The sequence below is a fragment of the Ranitomeya variabilis genome, chromosome 5, assembly GCF_051348905.1.
Source record: "Ranitomeya variabilis isolate aRanVar5 chromosome 5, aRanVar5.hap1, whole genome shotgun sequence".
Taxonomy (NCBI): domain Eukaryota; kingdom Metazoa; phylum Chordata; class Amphibia; order Anura; family Dendrobatidae; genus Ranitomeya; species Ranitomeya variabilis.
In genome coordinates, this window is record NC_135236.1 from 67,096,123 (window position 1) to 67,124,066 (window position 27,944).

At 45.0% G+C, this 27,944-nt stretch overlaps 1 protein-coding gene and 1 long non-coding RNA gene across 2 annotated transcripts in view; one reads left to right on the plus strand and one right to left on the minus strand.

The window, feature by feature from the left end:
• LOC143773303 (uncharacterized) overlaps positions 1–27,944 on the plus strand; it is a 233,686-nt gene that overhangs the window by 104,296 nt on the left and 101,446 nt on the right. The window lies entirely within an intron of this gene.
• LOC143773372 (olfactory receptor 1E16-like) lies at positions 22,045–22,959 on the minus strand. The gene has a single exon (XM_077260844.1). The coding sequence runs from the start codon at positions 22,957–22,959 to the stop codon at positions 22,045–22,047; it is 915 nt and encodes a 304-aa protein (XP_077116959.1).

Consider the following 27,944-nt stretch of genomic DNA (forward strand, 5'->3'; position numbering starts at 1 on the left):
TATGGGAGAATGAGGGCACAGTATGAGGAGCGATGTGAAAAATGTATGTGGACAGAGTATGGGGAGTGAGGGTGATGGGATGTGTGCAGACACAGTATGGGGAGTTAGGTGAGCAGGTAGTACAGAAAGTGAGGGGGTAAATATATGAGGAGGCAGTATGGTGAACAGGGGAATGTGAGAGGAGACAGTATGAGGAGGGAGGGGAATAGTGTGAGGAGACAGTATGGGGGGACAAAAGTGAGTGGGCACAGAATAGAAACTGAATAGTGGGGGTGTAGCATGGATGGACAGTGTGAGGGCACAGCCAGGAGGGGACAGTATACCAAGGAGGGGGAGTGTGATGATAGAGTACAGTATAAATACTGGGCCCTATGGGAGGAACACAGTATGAGAGGACAGTGTGAAGAGGGGGCCGGTATGGAAAGGAAAAGTCAGTGTGAAGAGCATGTACCATAAGAGGGATAGTGTGGGGGTCATATTTTGTGCAGACAATATAGTGAGGGGCAATTTTTTATTCAGGAGCATTTTAATGACACTTGTATCTTTAAGGGCATCATGTGGAGATTTTCTGCAAAAGAGCGGAGAAGATGGAAGTCTGCAGAGACGGCTGTGGATGAGAAAACGCATCATGGGATCTGGACAAGATGAAGAAAAGAAGCAGAATGACTCCAGCGACGACGTCATCTATAAGGTACCTCGATGTAAATGTTATGTGTGATGCTAACTAACTCTCATGTTTTTATTTATGTTAGGAGCTTTAAAGGGGATGTCCAGGTTTGTAATGAGTCTGCAGTTATTCTTTGTGATTGCAGACTTCTGACTTCTCACAGTGCGCCCTGCACACTGTCAGGATTCTCTCATGCTGGCGATTTAGATACATGCGGTCACATGCTGACTAGACATATGTGGCCTCCGTCAATGAAAATTAACTGAGTGAGGCCGGGCACATCTAGTCGGAATGTGGCCCGAGGTATACAAATCGCATGCTTGTGCTGACATGACTGTCCACAGGCAAGGGAGAATCCTAAAAGTGTGCAGTGCATTAGTTGTGAGAATTCAGAAGTCTGCAATGTCAAGATTCAGCTCTGCAGGTTCCAGTAGTCATCACATGGACACGTCACTCATATGCGACTTTCATAGTTGTGGTCCTGTGACAACGAGCTTCTCTTCCTGCTTCTCTCAGTTTTTCACTGATCATTGAGAGCATTAGGGAGAGGAGCTCGTCGGTACATGACTAAGTGTGAAAATCGCATATGTCCTTGGTGGGGGAGGGGCGCCGAAATGAATTCTTGACCTGGGTGCCAGAAACCCTAGATACTCCTCTGGGATTCCTTAGCAACCAGGCAACCCCCACATGTACTTAGCCTGGCTAGTAGCTGTAAATCATTCAGCTGAGGCGATGAAAACTAAATCTCCAAGCAGTTACAAATACTCGGTGATCACTCGAGCGTGCTCGAGAAAACCCAAGCAACGCGTACACTCGCTCATCACTACTATTCACCTCAATTAACCAATCAACCAGTAATAGCTCAGTTTCAGTAAAAGAGCCACCTTCAGCAGCACTAAGGCTGCATTCTGTGAAGGTGGCTCTTATATTTGTGCTCTCTAATAAAGCTGAAATACTAAGTTTTATAAATTTCGCGCCATACCTGTATTCTGTCCTGGGGGCACCTATTTTCCCCTGTACTCAACTGCCTCCCAGTCATCAATCATTAGTGTGAATACATCAGAGCACACTGCAGGGTGAGATCACTAGATCAGCTGATGCAACTTACAGAATAGCGTGCACGGCGCATGACAGAAAAATGAGAGTACAGCGCAGGAGCTGGGTACGTGCATACAAAAAGAGGAGGCGGTTCTGTCCCCTCGGACAGAATACAGGTATGGTGCAAAATCTATAAAACTTAATATTTCAGCGCTTTTAGAGAGCACAAATATAAGAGCCACCTTCACAGAATGCAGCCTTAGTGCTGCAGAAGGTGGGTCTTTAAGGCTGGTTTCACACTTGCGTTTTGATCTGCAGCGTTTTAAAAAAAAAACGCAGGTGGTGAAAAAACGCATGTAAACCGTTTAAACGCTGTGTTTTTTGACGCATGCGTTTTTGCATTGGGTAAAAAAAACGCGGCGTTTTGTCGCATTTACATGCGTTTTTTCATGCGTTTGCGTTTTTGAAAAGCATGCTGAGAAGTGTGTGACAGCTGCCAATCATCAAAATCAACTAGAAAACCCACTATAAATAGAAATAGCTAGGGTTAGGGTTAGGGATAGGGTTAGGGTTAGGATCCCTAGGGTTAGGGTTAGGGTTAGTGTTAGGGGTAGGGTTAGGGTTTTGATCCCTAGGGTTAGGGTTAGGGGTAGCTTTTTATTAGAAGAATGTCCTGGTCACCAGGTCACTGAGAAGCCACCCCCCACCATCAAGGTGATAAAGGGATCCAAACCCTAACCCCAACCCTAACCCTACCCCTAACCCTAACCCTACCCCTAACCCTAACCCTGACAAGCCACCCCCCCACCATCAAGGTGATAAAGGGATTCAAACCCTAACCCTACCCCTAACCCTAACCCTACCCCTAACCCTAACCCTGACAAGCCACCCCCCACCATCAAGGTGATAAAGGGATCCAAACCCTAACCCTAAACCTACCCCTAACCCTACCCCTACCCCTAACACTATGACAGTCAATACTCTATGAGTTTATATTTTTAGTACTCTATAGCAATATCTTGGGGTGAACAAAGCTTTTTATTAGAAGAATGTCCTGGTCACCAGGTCAACATAACAGCCAATTCCCATGGATCCCTAGGATCCCTAGGGTTAGAGTTAGGGGTAGGGTTAGGGTTAGGGGTAGGGTTAGGGTTAGGATCCCTTTATCACCTTGATGGTGGGGGGTGGCTTGTCAGGGTTAGGCATAGGGTTAGGGTTAGGGGTAGAGTTAGGGTTAGGGGTAGGGGTAGGGTTAGGATCCCTTTATCACCTTGATGGTGGGGGGTGGCTTGTCAGGGTTAGGGGTAGGGTTAGGGTTAGGGTTTGGATCCCTTTATCACCTTGATGGTGGGGGGTGGCTTGTCAGGGTTAGGGTTAGGGTTTGGATCCCTTTATCACCTTGATGGTGGTGGGTGGCTTGTCAGGGTTAGGGTTAGGGTTTGGATCCCTTTATCACCTTGATGGTGGGGGGTGGCTTGTCAGTGTGTATTCTTGTTTTTTTCTATAAAAACGCATGCATTTTTAACGCAAGCAAACGCATGTGCTTAAAAACGCATGCGTTTACATAGACAGCAATACGTTTTTTGCAGCAAAAAAACGCATGCGTTTTTTTGCGGCAAAAAACACACCTCTAGAAATTACTACATGTTGCATTTCTGCGACCGAACGCATGCAGCAAAAAAACGCATGCGTCATTAAACGCGGCCAAACGCGTACAAAAAAACGCATGCGTTTTTAATGTTAAAAATAGGAAAAAAAACCGCATGCTTTTTTAAAAAAAAAACGCTGCAGATCAAAACGCAAGTGTGAAACCAGCCTTACTTAAAAACGCTCTGGGGGGTGACAGGTTCCCTTTAAACAAATTATCTGTTAATCCCTTGCAGCACTTAATGTGCTGGAGGAAAATCTCTGAGTTTTACATCACTGAAGCCTTTAAGCGCAGCAAAACATATCTCCCCTCCCAGGGGCGGACATACCGCCGGTTCAACCGGTGCAACCGCAGCGGGGCCCAGAGCGGGAGGGGGGCCCAGAGCGGGAGGGGGCCCCCGACGGCGATGGACATACACGGCAGCATTGTTGTGAGGATCCTGTAATGAGCGGTTCTGCGGTACCCAGTGACCGCTGGTGAAGAAGCTGCGGTGCCCCGAGTCTGCGGAGACCATCTGTCCACAGTCCGGGAGAAGGAGCCAGGGACGCCGGGACCAGGTGAGTATCATATTTACCTGTCCCCATTCCACACGCCGGGCGCCGCTCTGTCTTCCCGTCCTCTTGCTCTGACTGTGCAGGTCAGAGGGCGCGATGACGTACTAGTGTGCGCGCCGCCCTCTGCCTGAACAGTCAGTGCGGAGAGACGGGACGGTGAGGACCAGCGGGCAGCAAGAGAGGTGAGTATGTCAATTTTTTTATTTTTATTGCAGCAGCAGCAGCATTTATATGTGGCACAGCGTTATATGGAGCATCTATGGGCCATAATGAATTGTATGGAGCATTATATGTGGCGGCACAGCTTTATATGGACTCCATATAAAGCTGTGCCGCCACATATAATGCTCCATACAATTCATTATTACCCCATAGATGCTCCTTGCTCCATATTATGGAGCATCTCTGGGGTAATAATGAATTGTATGGAGCATTATATGTGGCGGCACAGCTTTATATAGAGCATCTTTGGGGCAATATTCAATAATGAATTGTATGGAGCATTATATGTGGCGGCACAGCTTTATATAGAGCATCTATGGGGCAATATTCAATAATGAATTGTATGGAGCATTATATGTGGCGGCACAGCTTTATATAGAGCATCTATTGGGGCAATATTCAATAATGAATTGTATGGAGCATTATATGTGGCGGCACAGCTTTATATGGAGCATCTATTGGGTAATAATGAATTGTATGGAGCATTATATGTGGCGGCACAGCTTTATATAGAGCATCTATGGGGCAATATTCAATAATGAATTGTATGGAGCATTATATGTGGCGGCACAGCTTTATATAGAGCATCTATGGGGCAATATTCAATAATGAATTGTATGGAGCATTATATGTGGCGGCACAGCTTTATATGGAGCATCTATTGGGTAATAATGAATTGTATGGAGCATTATATGTGGCGGCACAGCTTTATATGGAGCATCTATGGGGCAGTATTCAATAATGAATTGTATGGAGCATTATATATGGCGGCACAGCCTTATATGGAGCATCTATGGGGCAATATTCAATAATGAATTGTATGGAGCATTATATGTGGCGGCACAGCTTTATATGGAGCATCTATGGGGCAGTATTCAATAATGAATTGTATGGAGCATCATATGTGGCGGCACAGCTTTATATGGAGCATCTATGGGTCAGTATTCAATAATGAATTGTATGGAGCATTATATGTGGTGGCACAGCTTTATTTGGAGCATCTATGGGGCAATATTCAATAATGAATTGTATAGAGCATTATATGTGGCGGCACAGACTTATATGGAGCATCTATGGGGCAATATTCAATAATGAATTGTATGGAGCATTATATGTGGCGGCACAGACTTATATGGAGCATCTATGGGGCAGTATTCAATAATGAATTGTATGGAGCATTATATGTGGCGGCACAGCTTTATATGGAGCATCTATTGGGTAATAATGAATTGTATGGAGCATTATATGTGGCACAGCTTTATATGGAGCATCTATGGGGCAGTATTCAATAATGAATTGTATGGAGCATTATATGTGGCGGCACAGACTTATATGGAGCATCTATGGGGCAATATTCAATAATGAATTGTATGAAGCATTATATGTGGCGGCACAGACTTATATGGAGCATCTATGGGACAGTATTCAATAATGAATTGTATGGAGCATTATATGTGGCGGCACAGCTTTATATGGAGCATCTATTGGGTAATAATGAATTGTATGGAGCATTATATGTGGCACAGCTTAATATGGAGCAACTATGGGGCAATAATGAATTGTATAGAGCATTATATGTGGCAAAGCTTTATATGGAGCAACTATGGGGCAATAATGAACAGTATGGAGAATTATATGGGGCTCCTGATTCAATATGGATATTCAAAAACACTTAACCTACTGATGTCTCAATTAATTTTACTTTTATTGGTATCTATTTTTATTTTTGACATTTACCGGTAGCTGCTGTATTTTCCACCCTAGGCTTATACTGGAGTCAATAAGTTTTCCCAGTTTTTTGTTGCAAAATTAGGGGGGGGTCAGCTTATAATCGGGTCGGCTTATACTCGAGTATATACGGTAGTTTAAGAAGGGGTTGTCTAGTAGAGGACAACCCTTTGAAGCACCTACATGCATCTGACATACCTGTTGATATGTTGTGGTGTTTATGCCCCTTTTTATTGTTTATAATACAATAATATATATGTTAAATAGTCTGTAATGTTACAACCTATATGTTTACATAACTTTGTTGCGGTATGGGGGGGGGGGGCACAGGAAGATTTCTTGCACAGGGGCCCTCTGCAGTCTGTGTCCGCCCCTGTCCCCTCCAGTACGTTACCAGTGACTTTGTCACACCCCCTACATCAATATGGGGTAGCAAAAACCTGATGAAGAATTCCCTTAAAACTTCACCTAGTATGCCATAATAAAATTGGATTGCTTTGGTTGGTTTAGCTATCCTTTTGCGATATTGTAAGATAGATTTAAATTAGTCAATAGCTTAGGTTTGTTATTGAAGAGTCTCAGATTTGAAAGAATTTGTAGACATCTTGGAATTTTTGAGAAATGAAGTGAAAGGAAAATCTAGAGAAACAAAGAGTGGCTTATTCATCAAGGAGTTTACGCCACAAATGTGGCGTAAACACCTTAACAAGCTGCAAGATTTTTGTGCAACTCAGCAGTTACGCAAAAATATTGTCACGTTTACACGCCAAATCCAGCCAATTAAACAATATGGGTGTAGAGAGGGAGGGTTGGGGCATGGGCATCCCCACTCATAAAATTCATACACTAACCTACCGTACTCGAGATATGTACGCCAGCCATCACGAATATCACCTGACCTGGTGCTCCATCTAGACTTGTCCTTCTCAAAATACTCCCCTTTATTGATTTCCGTTCCGTTTGGGCAGTGGGTGGCAGTCTCCAGTCACAAATGCTACTCAGGTCTGGGGAAATTTTATTTTCCATGGCACACCCTGTTACATCAGTATTAACGAATTGCCCCAGAGTGTTTAGTGATAAATAATGCCCTTTTATTTCAATTTATTCAAGTTTCAAGATATACAGTTGCACTCAAAAGTTTACATATTCTGGCAGAATCTTTGCTTTCTTGGCCTTTTTTTCAGAGAATATGAATGATAACTCCAAAACTTTTTCTCCACTCATTGTTAGGGGTCGAGTTCTCGCCTCTGCACAGGGGGAATCTCGAGCCATCTCTGCTGCGGTCTCCCATTCTTCTCCAGCCGCACTGGAGACGTCGGTCCCAGCGTCTGGCTCAGGCAGATAGTCTGCGCCTGGCTACTGCTGTTCTTCCAGGCTCTGCCATTATAGCTAGTACTGGTCAGCGGCGAGGACTCGCTTCTGGGACTAAGTCCTGCTTTCTCCCTTCTGAGCTTGCCCAAAGGAAGACCTCTCATTGGAGGTCAGGGGTCACACTCTCAGGTCCTGAAGCAACTCCCATTGGTCCTCTAGGAAGGTCCTGAAGTTGCTGCAACTATAAAAGGTTTGCATGGCCGCAAGTATCAATCTTTGTTATGAGCTTTGCTGTTGTGAATTCTGCTCTTGGGTTCCCTCCAGTGGTTGTTGGTGGTAATACAGTTGTCCCTGGGTTGCAATCTTGGGCAGGTGTCCCTACTGATTGCAGTGCTGACTGGGGTATTTAAGGTTGCAGGATTCATTAGCCCTTGCCAGTTGTCCATTGTACTTGGAAGGTTTGGATCTCAGTCTGGCTCCTCCTGCCCTGCAGCCAATTCAGCAAAGATAAGTGTCTGGTTTTTGTTTCTGCAGCACACATTCTGTGTGCTTTACAGATCAGTGCTATTCATTGTTTTTTCTTGTCCAGCTTAGACTGTGTCAGGATTTTTCCAGTCAAGTTGGATTCTCAGGAGATGCAGAGATACGTTCCATGTCTTTAGTTAGATGGTGGAATTTTTGTATTATCTGCTGTGGATATTTTCAGGGTTTTATTACTGACCGCTTAGCATTCTGTCCTATCCTTTCCTATTTAGCTAGAGTGGCCTCTTTTGCTAAACTCTGTTTTCTGCCTGCGTGTGTCTTTCCTCTAATACTCACAGTCAATATTTGTGGGGGGCTGTCTATCCTTTGGGGGTCTGCTCTGAGGCAAGATAGGATTCCCATTTCCATCTATAGGGTTATTTAGTCCTCCGGCTGTGTCGAGGTGTCTAGGATTGTTAGGTACATCCCACGGCTACTTCTAGTTGCGGTGTCAGTTTAGGGATTGCGGTCAGTATAGGTTCCACCTACTCCTGAGAAGGTCTCATGCGGCTCCAAGGTCACCGGATCATAACAGTACAACTGGCCAACAATGAGTTAAATGCATCTCAGAAGAAGGGAAGAAAAGCATTGAGCCATTTTTTTCTGTAGCCTGCTTTGTCTTCTCTTCCCTCTTTTTCTCTGGGTGGCTGAGGAGTCTGGTGCTAGCATGGATATTCAGGGATTAGTTTCTCGTGTAGACCAGCTTGCTGCTAGGGTACAGGATATTTCTGATTATATTGTTCAGACTCCGGTTTTAGAACCTAAGATTCCTATTCCTGATTTGTTTTTTGGTGACAGGTCCAAATTTCTGAGTTTTAAAAATAACTGTAAACTGTTTTTTGCTCTGAGACCTCGATCCTCTGGTGATTCCATTCAGCAGGTTAAAATTGTCATCTCCCTGCTGCGTGGCGATCCTCAGGATTGGGCATTTTCCCTGTAATCTGGGAATCCGGCCTTGCTTAATGTAGACACCTTCTTTCAGGCTTTAGGATTATTATATGATGAACCAAACTCTGTGGATCAAGCAGAGAAGACCTTGTTGGCCCTGTCTCAGGGTCAAGAAGCGGCAGAATTGTATTGTCAGAAATTTAGAAAATGGTCTGTGTTGACTAAATGGAATGATGATGCTTTAGCGGCGATTTTCAGAAAGGGTCTTTCTGAATCTGTTAAAGATGTTATGGTGGGGTTTCCTACGCCTTCCGGTCTGAGTGATTCTATGTCTCTGGCCATTCAGATTGATCGGCGTTTGCGAGAGCGCAGAACTGTGCGCGCGGTGGCGTTGTCCTCAGAGCAGATGCCTGAGCCAATGCAATGTGATAGGATTCTGTCTAGAACGGAACGACAAGGATTCAGACGACAGAATAGGTTGTGTTTTTATTGTGGCGATGCTTCTCATGTCATTTCAGTCTGCCCTAAGCGTACAAAGAGGATCGCTAGTTAATTTACCATCAGTACTGTACAACCTAAATTTCTGTTATCTGTGTCCTTGATTTGCTCATTGTCTTCATTTTCTGTCATGACGTTTGTGGATTCAGGCGCCGCCTTGAACTTAATGGACTTTGAGTTTGCCAGATGTTGTGGTTTTCCCTTGCAGCCTTTGCAGAATCCTATTCCTTTAAGGGGGATTGATACTACACCTTTGGCTAAAAATAAACCTCAGTTTTGGACACAGGTGACCATGCACATGGCGCCAGCCCATCAGGAAGATTGTCGATTTCTGGTGTTGCATAATTTGCATGATGTTATCGTGCTGGGTTTTTCGTGGTTGCAGGTACATAATCCTGTGTTGGATTGGAAGTCTATGTCTGTGACTAGTTGGGGTTGTCAGGGGGTTCACAGTGACGTTCCTTTGATGTCAATCTCTTCTTCTGCCTCTTCTGAAATTCCAGAGTTTTTGTCTGATTTTAAGGATGTATTCGATGAGCCCAAGTCCAGTTCCCTTCCAGCGCATAGGGACTGTGATTGTGCTATTGACTTGATTCCAGGCTGTAAGTTTCCTAAGGGCCGACTTTTCAACCTGTCTGTGCCTGAACATACCGCTATGCGGAGTTATGTTAAGGAGTCTTTGGAGAAGGGGCATATTCAACCATCTTCTTCACCGTTGGGAGCGGGATTTTTTTTTGTTGCTAAGAAGGATGGCTCCTTGAGACCCTGTATTGATTATCGCTTCTTGAATAAGATCACGGTCAAGTTTCAATACCCTTTGCCTCTGCTTTCCGATTTGTTTGCTAGGATTAAGGGGGCTAGTTGGTTTACTAAGATTGACCTTCGGGGGGCGTATAATCTTGTTCGTATTAAGCAGGGTGATGAATGGAAAACTGCGTTTAATACGCCCGAAGGCCATTTTGAATACCTTGTGATGCCATTCGGGCTCTCTAATGCTCCATCTGTTTTTCAGTCCTTCATGCATGATATCTTCCGGACTTATCTTGATAAATTCTTGATTATATACTTGGATGACATTTTGATCTTTTCCGATGATTGGGAGTTACATGTGAAGCAGGTCAGGATGGTATTTCAGATCCTTCGTGATAATGCTTTGTTTGTGAAAGGGTCTAAGTGTCTCTTTGGAGTGCAGAAGGTTTCTTTTTTGGGCTTCATTTTTTCTCCCTCATCTATCGAGATGGGTCCGGTTAAGGTTCAGGCCATTCATGATTGGATTCAACCCACATCCGTGAAGAGCCTTCAGAAATTTTTGGGCTTTGCTAATTTTTATCGCCGTTTCATTGCTAACTTTTCCAGCGTGGTTAAACCCTTGACTGATTTGATGAAGAAAGGTGCTGATGTGGCCAATTGGTCCTCTGCAGCTGTCTCTGCCTTTCAGGAGCTTAAACGCCGATTTACTTTGGCCCCGGTGTTGCGTCAACCGGATGTTTCTCTTCCGTTTCAGGTTGAGGTTGATGCTTCTGAGATTGGCGCAGGGGCCGTTTTGTCCCAGAGGGATCCTGTTGGTTCCTTGATGAAACCATGTGCCTTCTCTTCCCATAAGTTTTCGCCTGCCGAACGCAATTATGATGTCGGCAATCGGGAATTGTTGGCTATGAAGTGGGCGTTTGAGTAGTGGCGACATTGGCTTGAGGGAGCTAAGCATCGTATTGTGGTCTTGACCGATCATAAGAATCTGATTTACCTCAAGTCTGCCAGACGGCTGAATCCTAGACAGTCTCGATGGTCCTTGTTTTTTTCCCGTTTTGATTTTGTGGTCTCGTATCTTCCAGGTTCTAAGAATATTAAGGCTGATGCCCTCTCTAGGAGTTTTTTGCCTGATTCTCCTGAGGTCCTTGAACCGGTCGGCATTCTGAAAGAAGGGGTGGTCCTCTCTGCCATTTCCCCTGATTTACGACGGGTTCTTCAGGAATTTCAGGCTGACAAACCTGACCGCTGTCCGGTGGGGAAACTGTTTGTTCCTGACAGATGGACTAGTAGAGTTATTTCTGAGGGTCATTGTTCGGTGTTGGCTGGCCATCCTGGTATTTTTGGTATCAGAGATTTGGTTGGTAGGTCATTTTGGTGGCCTTCTTTGTCACGTGATGTGCGTTCTTTTGTGCAGTCTTGTGGGACGTGTGCGCGGGCCAAGCCTTGTTGTTCTCGTGCTAGTGGGTTGCTTTTGCCATTGCCGGTCCCTGAGAGGCCCTGGACGCATATTTCTATGGATTTTATTTCTGATCTTCCGGTTTCCCAGAAGATGTCGGTTATCTGGGTGGTTTGTGACCGGTTCTCTAAGATGGTTCATTTGGTGCCTTTGCCTAAATTGCCTTCCTCTTCAGATTTGGTTCCGTTGTTTTTTCAGCATGTAGTTCATTTGCATGGTATTCCGGAGAATATTGTGTCCGACAGAGGTTCCCAGTTTGTTTCTAGGTTTTGGCGGGCCTTTTGTGCTAGGCTGGGCATTGATTTGTCTTTTTCTTCCGCATTTCATCCTCAGACAAATGGCCAAATCGAGCGAACTAATCAGACCCTGGAGACTTATTTGAGATGCTTTGTGTCTGCTGATCAGGATGATTGGGTGGCTTTCTTGCCATTGGCCGAGTTTGCCCTTAATAATTGGGCTAGTTCAGCTACTTTGGTTTCGCCCTTCTTTTGTAATTTTGGTTTTCATCCTCGTTTTTCTTCAGGGCAGGTTGAGCCTTCTGACTGTCCCGGTGTGGATTCTGTGGTTGATAGGTTGCAGCAGATTTGGGCTCATGTGGTGGACAATTTGGTGTTGTCCCAGGAGGAGGCTCAACGTTTTTCTTACCGTCGTCGATGTGTTGGTTCCCGGCTTCGGGTTGGGGATCTGGTTTGGTTGTCTTCTCGTCATGTTCCTATGAAGGTTTCGTCCCCTAAGTTTAAGCCTCGGTTTATTGTTCCTTATAGGATTTCTGAGATTATTAATCCGGTATCTTTCCGATTGGCGCTTCCAGCCTCTTTTGCTATCCATAATGTCTTCCATAGATCTTTATTGCGGAAATATGTGGTGCCCGTTGTTCCCTCTGTTGATCCTCCGGCCCCGGTGTTGGTTGATGGGGAGTTGGAGTATGTGGTTGAGAAGATTTTGGATTCTCGCTTTTCGAGGCGGAGGCTTCAGTACCTTGTCAAATGGAAGGGTTATGGCCAGGAGGATAATTCTTGGGTTTTTGCCTCTGATGTCCATGCTGCTGATATGGTTTGTGCCTTTCATCTGGCTCATCCTGATCGACCTGGGGGCTCTGGTGAGGGTTCGGTGACCCCTCCTCAAGGGGGGGGTACTGTTGTGAATTCTGCTCTTGGGTTCCCTCCGGTGGTTGTTGGTGGTAATACAGTTGTCCCTGTGTTGCAATCCTGGGCAGGTGTCCCTACTGATTGCAGTGCTGACTGGGGTATTTAAGGTTGCAGGATTCATTAGCCCTTGCCAGTTGTCCATTGTACTTGAAAGGTTTGGATCTCAGTCTGGCTCCTCCTGCCCTGCAGCCAATTCAGCAAAGATAAGTGTCTGGTTTTTGTTTCTGCAGCACACATACTGTGTGTTTTACAGATCAGTGCTATTCATTGTTTTTTCTTGTCCAGCTTAGACTGTGTCAGGATTTTTCCAGTCAAGTTGGGTTCTCAGGAGATGCAGAAATACGTTCCATGTCTTTAGTTAGATGGTGGAATTTTTGTATTATCTGCTGTGGATATTTTCAGGGTTTTATTACTGACCGCTTAACATTCTGTCCTATCCTTTCCTATTTAGCTAGAGTGGCCTCTTTTGCTAAACTCTGTTTTCTGCCTGCGTGTCTTTCCTCTAATACTCACAGTCAATATTTGTGGGGGGCTGTCTATCCTTTGGGGGTCTGCTCTGAGGCAAGATAGGATTCCCATTTCCATCTATAGGGTTATTTAGTCCTCCGGCTGTGTCGAGGTGTCTAGGATTGTTAGGTACATCCCACGGCTACTTCTAGTTGCGGTGTCAGTTTAGGGATTGCGGTCAGTATAGGTTCCACCTACTCCTGAGAAGGTCTCATGCGGCTCCAAGGTCACCGGATAATAACATTTTGCGCCAGTGTGGTCATGTATGCTTGTGGTCAGGGCCCGGCTGAAATAAGCCATTAGAATACCGGCACCTCCGGTGAGGAATTGTTTGTGTGCTTCTCTGACTGCATGACCACTGACTGCTATCAGCTCAGCAGTTAGCTGTGTACTCCTGTGCGCCGGCCCACTATGTCCCGGAAGTATTTAGCTGTGTTCTGGGACATAGTGCGCCGGAGCATGCGCACTAATATTTTTCGGCTTTGCCCGCAGTTGGGCAAACCATACTGCACGTGCACAAGGCAAGATTGCCTTGCGCAGGCATCTACTACGGAGCACAGAGCATGAACTTCAATCAAATATTGCGGCCAGCATGCAACCAGCGGGTAAGGAAAGGGTGAATCAAACACCCGAAAACCCCGCCCATATGACCGCAAACCTGTCCCGCCAAATTCAGGTGACAGGTTCCCTTTAACAGGACACAGTGCTTTTCTATGACGGCGACTCTGTGAAGTAACAGAGGTCGCTTATACCGCCATATAGTGTCATTTGCTAGCAGCAGGTTCTCCTCCTGCACGGTGGACCCCGGGCTGCAAACGCACCAATAATAACATCTATATTTACTCGATGCATTCCGCCAGCCCTAACACTCATTTGGTTGGATGAAGCCATTTATTGTCAAACTACTGTGTTTTCACTTTTTAAATCATAATGACAACCCAAAACATCCAAATGACCCTGATCAAAAGTTCATATACTCTTGTGACTTTAGCCAGATAACATGCACAGAAGTTGACACAAATGGGTTTGAGTGGCTACTAAAGGTAACATCCTCACCTGTGACCTGTTTTCTTGTAATCAGTGCATGTGCATAAAAGCTGGGTGAGTTTCTGGGATCCAGACAGACTCTTGCATCTTTCATCCTGCCACTGACCTTTCTGGATTGTGAGTCACGGGGAAAGCAAAAGAATTGTCAATGGATCTATGAGAAAAGGTAGTTGTACTATATAAAATGGGAAAGGGATACAAAAAGATATCAAAGGAATTGATAATGCCAGTCAGCAGCATTCAAACTGTGATTAACAAATGGAAAATCAGGAGCTAACAAAACTGACTAACAAAAATGTCATCCACAACTGCCAGGAAAATTGTTCGGGATGCAAAGAAAAACCCATAAATAACATCAGCGAAATACAGGACTCTCTGAAAACTAGAGGTGTGACTGTTTCAAGATGCACAATAAGGAGGCACTTGAAGAAAAATAGGCTGCATGATCGAGTTGCCAAAAGAAAACCATTACTATGCAAATGCCATAAAGTATCTTGCCTGCAATACGCAAAACAGCACAGAGACAAGCCTCAAAACGTCTGGAAAAAGGTAATTTGGAGTGATGACTGAGACCAAAATTGAAGTTTTTGGCCACAACCATAAACATTACATTTGGACAGAGGTCAACAAGGCCTATGATAAAAGGAAGACCGTTCCTACCGTAAAGCACGGAGGTGGATCGCTGATGTTTAGGGGATGTGAGAGCTACAAAGGTACAGGAAACTTGGTCAAAGTTGAAGTAAAGATGAATGCAGCATGTTATCAGCAAATACTGGAGGCAAATTTGCACTCATTAGCCCTGAAGCTGCACATGGGACGCACTCGGATGTTCCAACATGACAACGATCCAAAACACAAGGCCAAGTCAACCTGTCATTGGCTACAGCAGAACAAATTGAAGGTTCTGGAGTGGCCATCTCAGTCTCCTGACCTCAATATCATTGAGCCACTCTGGGGAGATCTCAAGCACGCAGTTCATGCTAGACAGACCAGGAATTTACAGGAACTAGAGACTTTTTGCGAAGAAGAGTGGGCAGCTTTACCATCTGAGAAAATAAAGAACCTTATCCGCAATTAACACAAAAGACTTCAAGCTGTCATTGATGTTAGAGGGGGCAATACACAGTATTAAGACAATAATTGGCCTCACCCAACCACTAACCATGAGTGGCGACAAAGTTTTGGTTTTATCATTCATATTTTCATAAAAAAGGGCAAGAAGGTAAAAATTCTGCCGAGGTATGTAAACTTTTGAACACAACTGTATTATCTTCTAAAACCTCTAGATGAAATGCCTTGAGTGGCCAAGAAGTATTTTACTGTATTAGAATTTTATCATTTTACTGAGATGTTTCACAGATTTAGATTAAAACAGATCCAGCCTATCTGATGTCTCAAAAATCTACATTTGAGAGAGGTATTTTTTGCAAAGTTATCACTCTATTACCACCCAGTATTTATCTCAGCATCCAATCAACCAGTTGAATATTTTTCAAATAACTTTCTCATTAAGAGCTTTTGCAGACGATCTTATTATCAGTTTGAGTGCAATCTGGCAAAACATTGGATCGCACCCGGACCAATGTTATGCTATTGTGGAGCCCCTGAGGGTCCAGTAGCCACAGAGGTACTGCACCTTAGTAAGAGGTGTGGTATCTAGCCCTCGGGTAAAGAGGGGGCACTACCCGGGACTCGCACATGTGCATCCAACACGACACTGCTCCAGACTCCAGACTAGGGAAGAGAGGCCCCAGCTCTTGTGAGGAGTGGTGTGACAGTTGAAGGGAAAATAGTTAGTTGTGAGGAGTTGTCATGGAAATGTGAGTTAGGAGTTAGTCAGTCAGTTAGTAGTGAGTTGGTGGGGAGGAGTTGATCGCAGCAGACATGAAGAAAGGAGCTCCTGAGAGAGAGACAGCAAGGGATCCTAGGGGCCAAGGAAGTGAGGAATTCACCCGTGGTGCCCGAATCCATGCAGGCCGTAGTCGGGTGGAAGGACTAGGTCTCAGTGGGGGGACCGGCCCCAGACTAGTGGAGGAACTGCAAGTGGAACGCCTGCCAGGGCCGTGGGGTACCCAGTACCGGGTCCGGTACTTAAAGGGATGTATAACGGTGGCGGCGATCCGGTCCGTGGCCCTGGGTGCCCATGTTAAAGGAAAGGCCTGTAAAGGGATTTGTGAGATAATAAGAGTTTGTGACGCCACCTGTGGTATTTGGTCAGGGATGACCGATGGTGCTTTAAGGGGTCCACTGGTGTGATGTTTTTTCAGCTGGGATGGTGTAGCTTCCCACAGGTGAAGCTGGGTCTCCAGGGCTCCCGGTGTAGTAGATGAAGATGGCAAGTGGTGCGATAAAGAACCGAGGACATAGGTTTGCAGTCTCTTTACCTGGCTTACTGATGATAGCAGGCAGCCCCAGTCCAGGGCACCAGATCACAGGAACAGGCAGAATCCGTCTGGCTTGGAAGCGAGTTCAGAGTCCCCTTTAACCAGGTGGAGTTAAAAGCCTTCCTCTTAGCCCGATGGTATTGTAGTCCCTTACTGCCTAAGGCTTCTGGCAAGGTCCTCTCAGTTCTCTCTGTCCCCCTTTAGGTAGGACTCAAACCCGTATGACAGGTGACTCGAGCCTTTTTACAGGGTCTTTATCACGACCTGAGCTCTATGTGTCACTGTGTCTCTTGGGTATTAAGGCGGACAAGTTACATGTAGTCTAGCTGTCCTACCGGTTTCTGCTGTGCCTCCTAGAGTATGACATAACCTCGGTTTTCCGGTTACCGGTATCTGCGCCCTGTCAGGGAGGTGTCCAGTAGCAGCTATTCTCCCTTCTTGATACTCTCCTGTGCTTCACTCTCTGGCACATTCGCTACAAGCTGTTCTTCCTTCTGTATCTCACTATCTAGGAGATACAACACTTCAGGCTGCACGGCCCCTTACTCGTCCTTCTGCCTCAGACTGCTCCAGTCTTCTGTCTGGCACCAACTGTCAACTCTTCCTAACTGCCTAGCAACTGTCTAGCAACTGACTCTTCCTCCTGACCAGAGAGAGCAGCTCCTCCCTGAATTCGGGTGTAGAGCTCCCTCTTCTGGCCTGGAGTCAGAATGGTGTTGTATGTGCTGATTACCTGTCAAAAGGAATCCTTCATCACTTCCAAGGATGACATCACTCTCCCCATGAGGAAAGCAATGCCACTGTGACAACCAGGACCCTGGGTCGTCCCACTCAAGTCTCAGCTAGCAAGTCTCAGAGGCTGTAGTAACTGTATGTGCCATAGTCAAATCAACACACATTCGCTGAAAAGGCAGCCATATAGGGTAAAGGGGACCAAGAGGATGTTGCCCGACAGGACCCAAGGCTGTTGGCTTGGGACACTGTGTGAGGCACAGGGCAGGAGGGCGAAGCCAGCGCAGAGGGATGGCCTAGAAAGGTACACCAGAAGGGAGTCTCGGAAAAGTGCACCCAAATTACCTGAGAGCTGGCTGGACTACAGACCCGGAGGACACGGCACCTGGCTGTGTCCTCAGAATTATTACCATGTCTCCTGCCCTGCACTACAACAGTCCATCATTAACTTTAACACCTTAACTGCCCTGGGGCCTAGATCTATCTGTGGAGAGCTTTAACATCTCTGCTGTGTCACCAACTGCCCCAGTGGACCTGAATCACAGCGTCAGCCATTTCCTTATTGCCAAACACCACAATTGGTGTCACATACTAATCCCCTATAAACTTTATTCCCCCTTCAATTCAATTTTATTGGACACCCAGGGCCACAGACCAGGTCACTGCTTCGGTGACAATGACAACCCCTGGAGAACATCTATAGTATAGCGGTGACCAACAGCACTCACTTTTTAGTGAGTCCAGGAACCCTCCTGGAAAAGCGTATATTTAAAAGTAGAAAGAACAGCGCTCCAGCCAGGTGTTATCTTCCAATAGAGTGAATCTTTATTCCAGCCATGATAAAATAGCAACATTTCGGCCGCACATCCGGCTTGCTTTAAAAAGGCTGGATGTGCGGCCGAAACATTGCTATTTTATCATGGCTGGAATAAAGATTCACTCTATTGGAAGATAACACCCGGCTGGAGCTCTGTTCTTTCTACTTTTGAACCCCTGAAGAACAGCCATACCCGGCCCGCGTACCCCAGAGCCCTAGCAGGTGCTCCATTTTGGCATCATGAACAGGAAGGACCGACCTGGTAAACCGGGTCCCATGCACCTGTTGTGGGCCGGGTTGCCAAGTGGTGCAAAAGCCATACCCGCCCACTGTAAAGATTTCAATTCAAAATGAACTTGTCCATCGGTCAGGAGAATCTGCCTCATTGGCTGGAGTGGTGGGAAAAGGAAAAAGATCCACCCATGAAGGAGAGAGCAGAAGGAGCACGTGGGAAAATGCGCTGTGGGAGAGGTGGCAAGAAACCCGGTGAGCACCATGGTGAGCAGTGGATGGAGAGCTCCTGAGCATGGGGTGGAAGCAGTGGACTCCCCCAGCTGACAGGAAGACTCGAACCAGCTGCCCATGGTAGATCCGGACTTCCTGAGAGCCGAAGTGAAGGAGCTGGGCCATCAGCTCCAAAAGACGCAGATTACCACAATGACCAAATGGAGAAAAGAGGCCCTGCTGAAAAAGATGTCTGAGCAGAGAATAGCCTCGTATCCAGCAGTGAAGAAGGAGGAGTCGTCCGGCACCGGAGAGGCAAGGGAAATAGGTACTGATGTTGCCCCAGTGGCCGAGGAAACCCTTGTTGGGCCCTTAAAACCCCCGACAGCCCTAAAACCCGGCCAGATGTTTAGGGATCGGGACGTGGAGTCACACTTACTAAAAGGATTCCCCGATCGTGACTTGCACCAGGGGGACCTAGTGAACTTCACCCGGCATGTGGGCGAAAGGGGGTGGTACGCCCTCAATGTAAAGAAATGCACATGGGGATGTGTTGCTCCCAAACCAACAGACGCAGTGCCAAAAAAGCAACCGGTAGCTCCAATCCCGGTCACTGCACCAGTCCCTGCAGCTTCAGCAGGCATGGCTGTGTGAACATAGGCCACTCCGACCCCAAATGAAGGCCTTACTCCATTTGAGTAAGGTTGTTGGCTTGGGACACTGTGTGAGGCACAGGGCAGGAGGGCAAAGCCAGCGCAGAGGGATGGCCTAGAAAGGTACACCAGAAGGGAGTCTCAGAAAAGTGCTTAAGTGCTTCCAGATTACCTGAGAGCTGGTTGGACCACAGACCCAGAGGACACAGCACCTGGCTGGAGACTGTAACCAACTGACTGTGAGTAAAGTGTGAAAACTGCACCCTGCTGTGTCCTCAGAATTATTAACGCATCACCTACCCTGCACTACAACAGTCCATCATTGACTTTAACACCTTAACTGCCCTGGGGCCTAGCTCTACCCGTGGAGAGCTGTAACATCTCTGCTGCATCACCAACTGCCCCAGTGGACCTGAACCGCAGCGTCGGCCATTTGCTTATTGCCAAACACCACGGATGGCGTCTTGAACTAATCCCCTATAATCTTTATTCCCCCTTCAATTCAATTTTATTGGATGCCCAGGGCCATGGACCGGGTCACTGCTGCCGTGACAACCCCTGAAGAACCATCGGACCCGACCTGAGTACCTCACGGCCCTAGCGGGCACTCCATTATGGTAGATCTTCGTTTTTTACCTCAGTCCTGAATGATCCAAGGAAAAAATTGCTACATGCCCGAGTTTGATCCAATATTCAGATCCCACACGGTCATGCAAGTCTATGAGTGTGTGGAAACTATTAGACAGCACTGGGATGGCATCTAAGTGCAGTCTGATCTCCACTGACTGACACAATGAAGACGACGGAGACATTTTTTCTCCATCGTCTCTTCATCCAAGAGAATCAGATCACACCGTGCTCACACTCTGGTCATACTCTGATCAGAGTTTGATTTGCATAATCAGCGTGATTCTCTCAGATGAGAAACTATACGGTCGTGTGACCATACCCAAAGAGAGTCTCTGCTGCAATATAGAACCAATCAAGAAATCTTTATTGAACCATGATATACACTATTAAAAACCGATAAAATATAATAAAATGCTACGAAAATACATGATGCAGGACAAAATATGGATGTTTTCTGCAACGTTTTAAAAATTGTTTACTGCAAAAAGCTAGTGTATAAAGTATCAATAGGCAAACTCTATATCAACATCAGTAAGGGTTAAAAAATAACCTCATTCAGATAACAGCCAGATAAAAAGCAACAAAAAAAATAACAAGTCAGATAAAAACTGTCCAAAGAAAAACTATCCTTGTTGCTGGAGCGCCCCCAGATGCAGGGCAATGGGGTACTCGGTACCGGGTCCCTCTGTCTCGGTTCTGGGGATGTCACGGTGGCCCGACCCGGTCCGTGGCCCTGCTAAGGGGCATCCAATTAAAGGTGTAGGTGGTGGTGGTTTAGGTCGCGGTAAATAACGAGGACACAGGGTTGCAGTCTCTTTACCTTTTACTGTAGACTTCGGCATCCACAATCCAGAGCACTGCTAACAGGGCTGGCTGAGACCGGCCGGTCTGAAGGCACATCCAGAGTTCCCTTTGCAGGTGGAAATCAGTAGCCTTCCTACTTGCGCCTGTGTGTTGTAGTACCTCCCTGCTGAGCACCACGGGATAGTCCTCACAACTCTTGTGTCTGTTTCTGATGTTCTCTCTTTCCGTCCCCCAGTTTGGATAGGACGCACCCGTATGATGGGGGTAGGCCTGGAGCTTAGGGACCCTAGAGACGCCCCTCTCCCACAATTTGCCTCCGTTGTCTGCTTAGGTGAAAAGGTGAGACAGCCAACCTAAAGTCAACTGCCCTGCCGTGATTGAAGTAAAGCGTAGAGCCAGAACTCCCTCGGTGTTCCGGCCACCGGCTACGCACCTCAGAAGGGTGTTGCCATGATCTTAGGGCACGACTCCACCCGGTATTATCTCCTTTGTTGCTGTGATCTCGTTTCTCACTTCTCCACAATATACTTCTCTTCTGGTCCTTTCTTAAGATACCGCCGCAATGAAGTGCAGGCGTGGCTCCGTAACAATCTGTCTCTTGCTAGGCCTCTGTCAGGATCCCACCCCTGACAGGGACCCCCCTGAATCTTTCCCCGCAACACCCTCTCTCACTAGATGTTACCTGGGCAAAACCCAGTCAGCTTTCTCTCTCACTTCCTATCCAACCCCCAGTTTTACCAGAGTGTGAGGAGTGGCCTAATACATAGAACCCTTTGCTCCCCCTGGTGGCCGGAGTGTGAAGTGTAATGTGTAACTGTGATACCTGGTCAGGTGTACTCCTTTAGTACATTCAGATGTACCATCACTCCCCTTAGCGGCAGAGCGACAATACTGCACGACCAGGACTCTGGGGCGCTGCATTGCCAATAACAACCAATCACATTACAACTTTCATTTTTCAAGAGCAGCATAAGAAGTAAAAGCTGCTCTATAATGAGTTGCTATGGACAACAAGGACAGATTCTTATTAGGCTGTTTCCTAAATCCTTCCCATGAAGATACATAATGATCATGTTAAATGAAAATTAGGAATAACAGGTCTTTCAAAATCCAGGGCCCGTCCAAATCCCATATTTCTAAATTATTTGTAGGCATGAATCAGTCGATCCTTAGTAAATCAAATCCATTCAGAATTTCTCATAAATTTGGAAATTATTATGGGGAAATGCAGCCAGCCATTTTTAAGATAATTTTGAGTGTTGGAAGGGGGCTTAAAAAGGAAAAAAAAACATTCTTACCTGTCCTGGGACCTCATTTGACCCCAATGACGTGATCGTATGGGCCTCAGAGAACCAGGGAATTAGGGAAGCAGCGGCAGAGGTGGTGTAAGCATCAGGTGAGGGCCCAGGATAGGTGAGTATAATATGTTTTTAATCGTTTTTGATTCCTTTGCTCCACTTTGTTAATTATGATTTGGCGTTTGAAGCCATGGTTATTGTGGAATATTCAATTTGGACCTAATTTTATTCGGACCAAAGCAAATCCGCTGACAGATTTGAGTACATGTGTCCGAAATGAGTTTCGAGAGATCTCTAGCTATTTGTATGATAGAAGAAGAAGCAGTGCATTTTTTACATCTTTATTTCTAAGACTGTATATAAGGGGATTTAACATGGGAGTTACTGCCGTGTATAATACCGAGAATATCTGGTCAAAAATTTCTGAATTTTTCGAGACTGGTGTCATGTATGTGCACATAATGGTTCCATAGAAGATGGTGAGAACTGTCAAATGCGAAGTACAGGTGGAGAAGGCCTTTCTTCTGCTATTGGTTGACTTTATTTGCAGTATGGTCCTAATGATCTGGATATAAGACAGTATAGCAATCATAAATGGGACTGGTCCAAATAGCAAGAATTCGAGTTCAAGTATGATTTGGAAAAATTTTGTTGGGCACGAAATTTTCACTAAAGCTTTAGTGTCACAATAGAAGTGTTGAATCTTGGTGGAACGACAAAAGTTCAATTGTGAGGCGAAGCAAATAAAAAGTAATGAGTTCAAACACCCTGAAAACCAATTCACACACAATAACAGGACAATATTCTTCATTCTCATGATGAGATGATAGTGTAAGGGTTTACAAATAGCCACATACCGATCGTACGCCATGACTGAGAGCAAAATGATCTCCGTCCCTACAATGAAGTTGTAGAAGTATAACTGAGTGAAGCAATGTAAGAAAGATATGGAATTGTCACCAGACAGTAGAATATACATCAGTTTTGGAAGTGTAATATTTATGTAACAGATGTCCACAGAAGACAGGTTACTTAGGAAGACATACATTGGGGTGTGGAGATGTCTGTCCATCACAATCACTGTAAGAATAATGACGTTCCCTAGAACACCAATGAAGTAGACTACAAAGAAGACCATCAACAACAATGGTTGCCTCAAACCATCGCTAGAGAATGCTACAAGGTGAAGTCCTTTGGTAATCGACTTGTTCATCCTGAATGAAGACAAATATTTTTAGATTCCAAAAATGTATCATTATGTTCTCCACTAAATGTCTATAAAAGTGATGAGCATCATAGCAATTCTAAGTAGCGCTCCTCTACTATAACGCTATCCACCTGGTGCAGAAGGACTTAGTGTGTGTGAGATCTAAACTACTTCTCTATGGGCTTTGCTAGTATGCCATTAGATGTTTAATTTATTTCAAACATATTTGAGTAAAAAAAAGGGTGAGCATAGAGTTATGCTACACGAGAGGGTATCCAAAAGAAGCAGGAGTTGTCTTCTGGAGGGTGGTTGTAGTATGGACTCTCGTCTATAGCTGAATGTTTACGGAAGTTTTCGGAGTCAGTTTGCCAGCCGGTGTTGTTAGGAAAAGTTGCATTTGGCTTCGGTGATTTTCTTTTTCAGCGAGTTGTTTAATTTTTAAAATTTTTTGCCTATTTTGTGACAGCTCATTTACACAAACAACGTGCGGCTAAGAAGCTTTCCTAATTTTTGAGCAAAAAGAAAATTGGAAATGGTTGTTTTGCAACAAACTGCTTACAATGGAGCTGCTATGAGTAAATCATATGTTCCATTTTAAATAAGGTGTAGTGACAAGTGAAGATAAACCTCATTCCGGATGACCTGCAATGAAGAAAATGTGCTAAAAATGCATTAAGTAATTCTTGAAGATCATAGCTGAACCATTGATGAACTTATGGAGTTGACTGGGATTTCATAGAGTTTCTGTTAGCAAATTTCAACGAAGGAATTGAGCACAAAACGAATAGCAGCCAAATTCATGCCTTGCAGCAATCACTTCTGCTTCTTTTTTTCGAAAGGGAACCGAACATTTTACAGCCCCTTTGGATATTACATGTGTACTATCTTATTGTTTAGCATTGGGCTAAGGTTCAATTTTCTTTAAGAAGTTAAGAACTACCTGCTTATACTTTTGGATGCTACACTGTCATACAAATTTGCCTGTCAGATAGAAATATATATACAGAATTACAACATATTTTTAAACATGGCAATGATGTCACAGTATTCACCCTGTAAAAGTTTCCCCCGGCTGTTTCTATTATAGCAGCTCACCCCCCATTAAAGCTACTGAGGCTGAACTGAAATACCACAAACAGTCCACATACAAGATAGGTGGAGCATTTCCAAGCAGTAAACTGTTAACCATTTTGGAAATAATTTTTGACCGCATTTTAGTTATCTGAAAGAAAATACCTTTAATTCTTGCACCTCATTATTTCTTAGTACAATGGATGTGTAAATTTTCACTGTTGACATTTGGAATGACAAATATCGCTCACAGACTGCTATTTATACAGTATGTCCTTTATGAGTTACTATTGGGATTTAAAGAATTATTCCCAGCAAGGAAACAAAGTGTTTCTGTACTGTATATGGAAAATATTAATGGGTTTATTTTGTAAATTACCAAATGATAAGGTGAGGTCATATACCAATAGATTTTCCAGTCCAAACATTCATAAAAAATGTACTGAATTATAGAGGTTTACTAATCTTATTATTTGTATTTTTTAAATAGCATTTTTATCTGTGCTACAATCAACTTGATTGAAGGTAGTAAAGGGTTTGTCCAGTGAAAATAAGAAATCACCACCTACCCACTAGGCAGTGGCTTTCGTGTCTATGCAGCAATGAGGTAGTGACCCAAGAAAGTTCAACTTAAATGTCTTTGTTTTCAAAACTCACAAAATAATGGCAAAAGTTATCCTCCGGATCGCAGCCGGGTCTTCCATAACGGTCCATATCAAACTCATTGCCATGGGCGACTGCATAGCCGTATCACTCGTGGGTGCATAAATGTCTTTGCCTTCTCTCACCCGTGCTCAGCCTTCACACAGGTCTGTCCTGATATAGTTGTAAGGTGTTTCGGTGGTTTATTCAACGCGTTTCGAAGCTCATGGCTTCTTCTTCAGGAAGTTTCCACACAAAGATATATCTTTGTGTGGAAACTTCCTGAAGAAGAAGCCATGAGCTTCGAAACGCGTTGAATAAACTACCGAAACACCCTACAACTATATCTGGATTCATTATTTGTCACAGCAGCGCAGATTTTATCCACATTCATCTATTATAACCACAGTGAACAAGAAAAAAATGCAATCGCACAGCCGCTATATGTCAGACCCTTATTGCTCCAGGGTGTAAGACCAATATCACCGTCTAAGCCCTTTATCAAAAAACAAACAAAAAAAACCGCTACAAAAGTTTCACCTTGGTGCTGCTTTTAGAAAAAACAAATTTACTATAATGAATAAGGAGAAAGTAAAAGCGCACTCACCGGTTTTGAACAATCTGAGCGGTTTATTCACATGTAATCATGCGGTGCAGGGAGGGTTTGTGAATACAAAAGCGGATGACAGCTGTTTCGTGCTAGGTGTGCACTTCAACAGATCCAATGGCGAGTGAAAGGGAGAGGGAACCTTTTAACTGAATAGCCTTTAGGTCCCACCCATTGTTCACTTCGTCACAAGAATTATACGGAAGGTTTAGGGATAGAGGGTATCCCCAATCCGTTTTGAACTCAGCGCTGGAACGAGCAAAAACACACAATAAAAAAGAAAAAACATCTAAAAATGACAAAAAATTTGTTTTTTGCTTTAAGTATGGCCCTATGGACGCACAAATTAGGTCAGCAATCCGTAAAAACTGGCAAATTCTTTGCCAGGATCCAGCGTTGAATGAAATGACGGAGAAGGGCCCCCTCTTTGCCTGCCGCCGCGGTAAAAATATAGGGGATTTAATAGTTCGAAACCGGGTAACTTCATCTCACAATAATTGGCTCCAAAATACCGCACCCAAAGGAAATTTCCGTTGTGGGCATTGTAATTACTGTAACCAACACCAAACAGGAACTACTTTGAAAATTGGTCCAATAACGCATACAGTATGTGACTTTATCTCATGTAGAACAACCCATGTGGTTTATATTTTATATTGCCCTTGTGGTTTCTTCTATATTGGGAAAACAATTCGCCCAATGTTTGTCCGGTTCAGGGAACACCTAAATTCATTGCGCACAGGCAAAGGAGTCCCCCGCTTGATAAGGCACATGAATGAACAACATGGGGGTGATATAAAAATGCTCCGTTTTGCAGGGATAGAGAAAACTGTCCTGCCGCGAGATGGTGGTAATTTAAATCGCATGCTTTTGCGCAATGAAGCAAAGTGGATATTAAGAACGAATGCATCCGGACCAATAGGGTTCAACGACAGAGTTGACATGTCGGTTTTTTTGTAGAGAATTCCTGCTTTTTCGTTACTGTAGTATAGTATATTTCCTCCTAAATGTTATTATTCATCACCCGTTAATGTTTTTACTCTTTTTAAATTTGTTTCACTGTTTCACATTTTTTTCTCTGGATAGTGGCTAATTGTCCATTATGACGAAGTGAACAATGGGTGGGACCTAAAGGCTATTCAGTTAAAAGGTTCCCTCTCCCTTTCACTCGCCATTGGATCTGTTGAAGTGCACACCTAGCACGAAACAGCTGTCATCCGCTATTGTATTCACAAACCCTCCCTGCACCGCATGATTACATGTGAATAAACCGCTCAGATTGTTCAAAACCGGTGAGTGCGCTTTTACTTTCTCCTTATTCATTATCATCTATTATAACGTCTCTAAGAGGTCGCAGCGCCGACCTGTGGATCTGCAGCAGCTGACAAATTACACGCCTTTACTTTGCACCATCAGGTGAGCAGTTCTCTCATAATTCTTTAAGAGCAGTCCTGAGTAGAGTTGAGCGACTTTCATTTTTTTAAGATCGAGTCGGGTTTTGTGAAACCCGATTTTGTCCAGAGTCGAGTCGAGTGCAGTCGGCCGATTATCGCTAAAAGTCGGGGATCGACCGAAACACGAAACCCAATGCAAGTCAATGGGGAAGCGTAGTCGGCAGTGAGTGGAGGCCAGGAAAACACCTACAGTGCCCATTTTAATGCCAAAAACATCCATTCTTGTTTCTGAAGCTTGTCAATCTTAATTAACTTTATAATAATAGTTGGGCATAGGGAATTGGGGGTCATTTGGCAAAAGTTGTGGGGGGAGTAGGGCCGGCTCAAGTTTTTCGTGGGCCCAGGAAATGCGGACTACGTCACGGCGGTGTTGCAGGGAAAGGTAAGTATTTCAACGTTGCAAGTGCTGTGATCCTGAGCAAGCAGGGGGGGCCCACTCGTTCGCATTGGCACTGGCACAGGGCCCCTCAAAGTACAGCGGTGTGTTTGCATGGCGGGGGCGCCTCCCACCAGCAGCGACACTTTTGCGTACTCTGAGGGGCCCTGTGCCAGTGACGTCGCCAACGAGTATGCCCCCCCACCTGATGAAGGAACCTGCACTTTCATCTGCACCTTCCTCTCTGTCCCTGTGTAAGGTGGTATAACATGCGGGAAGGGGAACCTTACTTTCAGCAGGGTCAGATTCTGGCTGTGTAGAGTATAAGGGGAATGTAGTGGTCTAGGTCAATGTACCAGCAGACTCATCTAGCAGTGGCTGGGCAATGGGCAGGATGAGGAGGAAACAGATATAGGGCCAAAGAATAAAGTAGGCTAAATGCAGTTCAAAATTGGTAACAGGACTAAACAGGCGGCATTGCTTTGTTCAGTGGAGTAGCAAACCCAAGAGCAGCAGACACTGTTTCAAGGGCCTAACCACACTAGTAGGCCAAATGCAGTTTAATATCTGATAGTATAGGGCGAAAGCCAGAATGTGGAAGCTCAGCTTTGTTCAGTTGAGGACAACACCAGGCAGGGGCAGACAGACACCTTTAGTAGGCCGGAACAGCCAATTTTTTAAAAAAAACAGCAGTTAGTAAGAGGCAGAAGGTAGAAGCTCAGCTTTATTCAGTTGAGGACAACACCAGGCAGGGGCAGACCCCTTTAGTAGGCCGGAACAGCCAATTGCATTTTTAAAAATGGTAATTTGGAACTGAAGGTTGAAGCTCAGCTTTATTCAG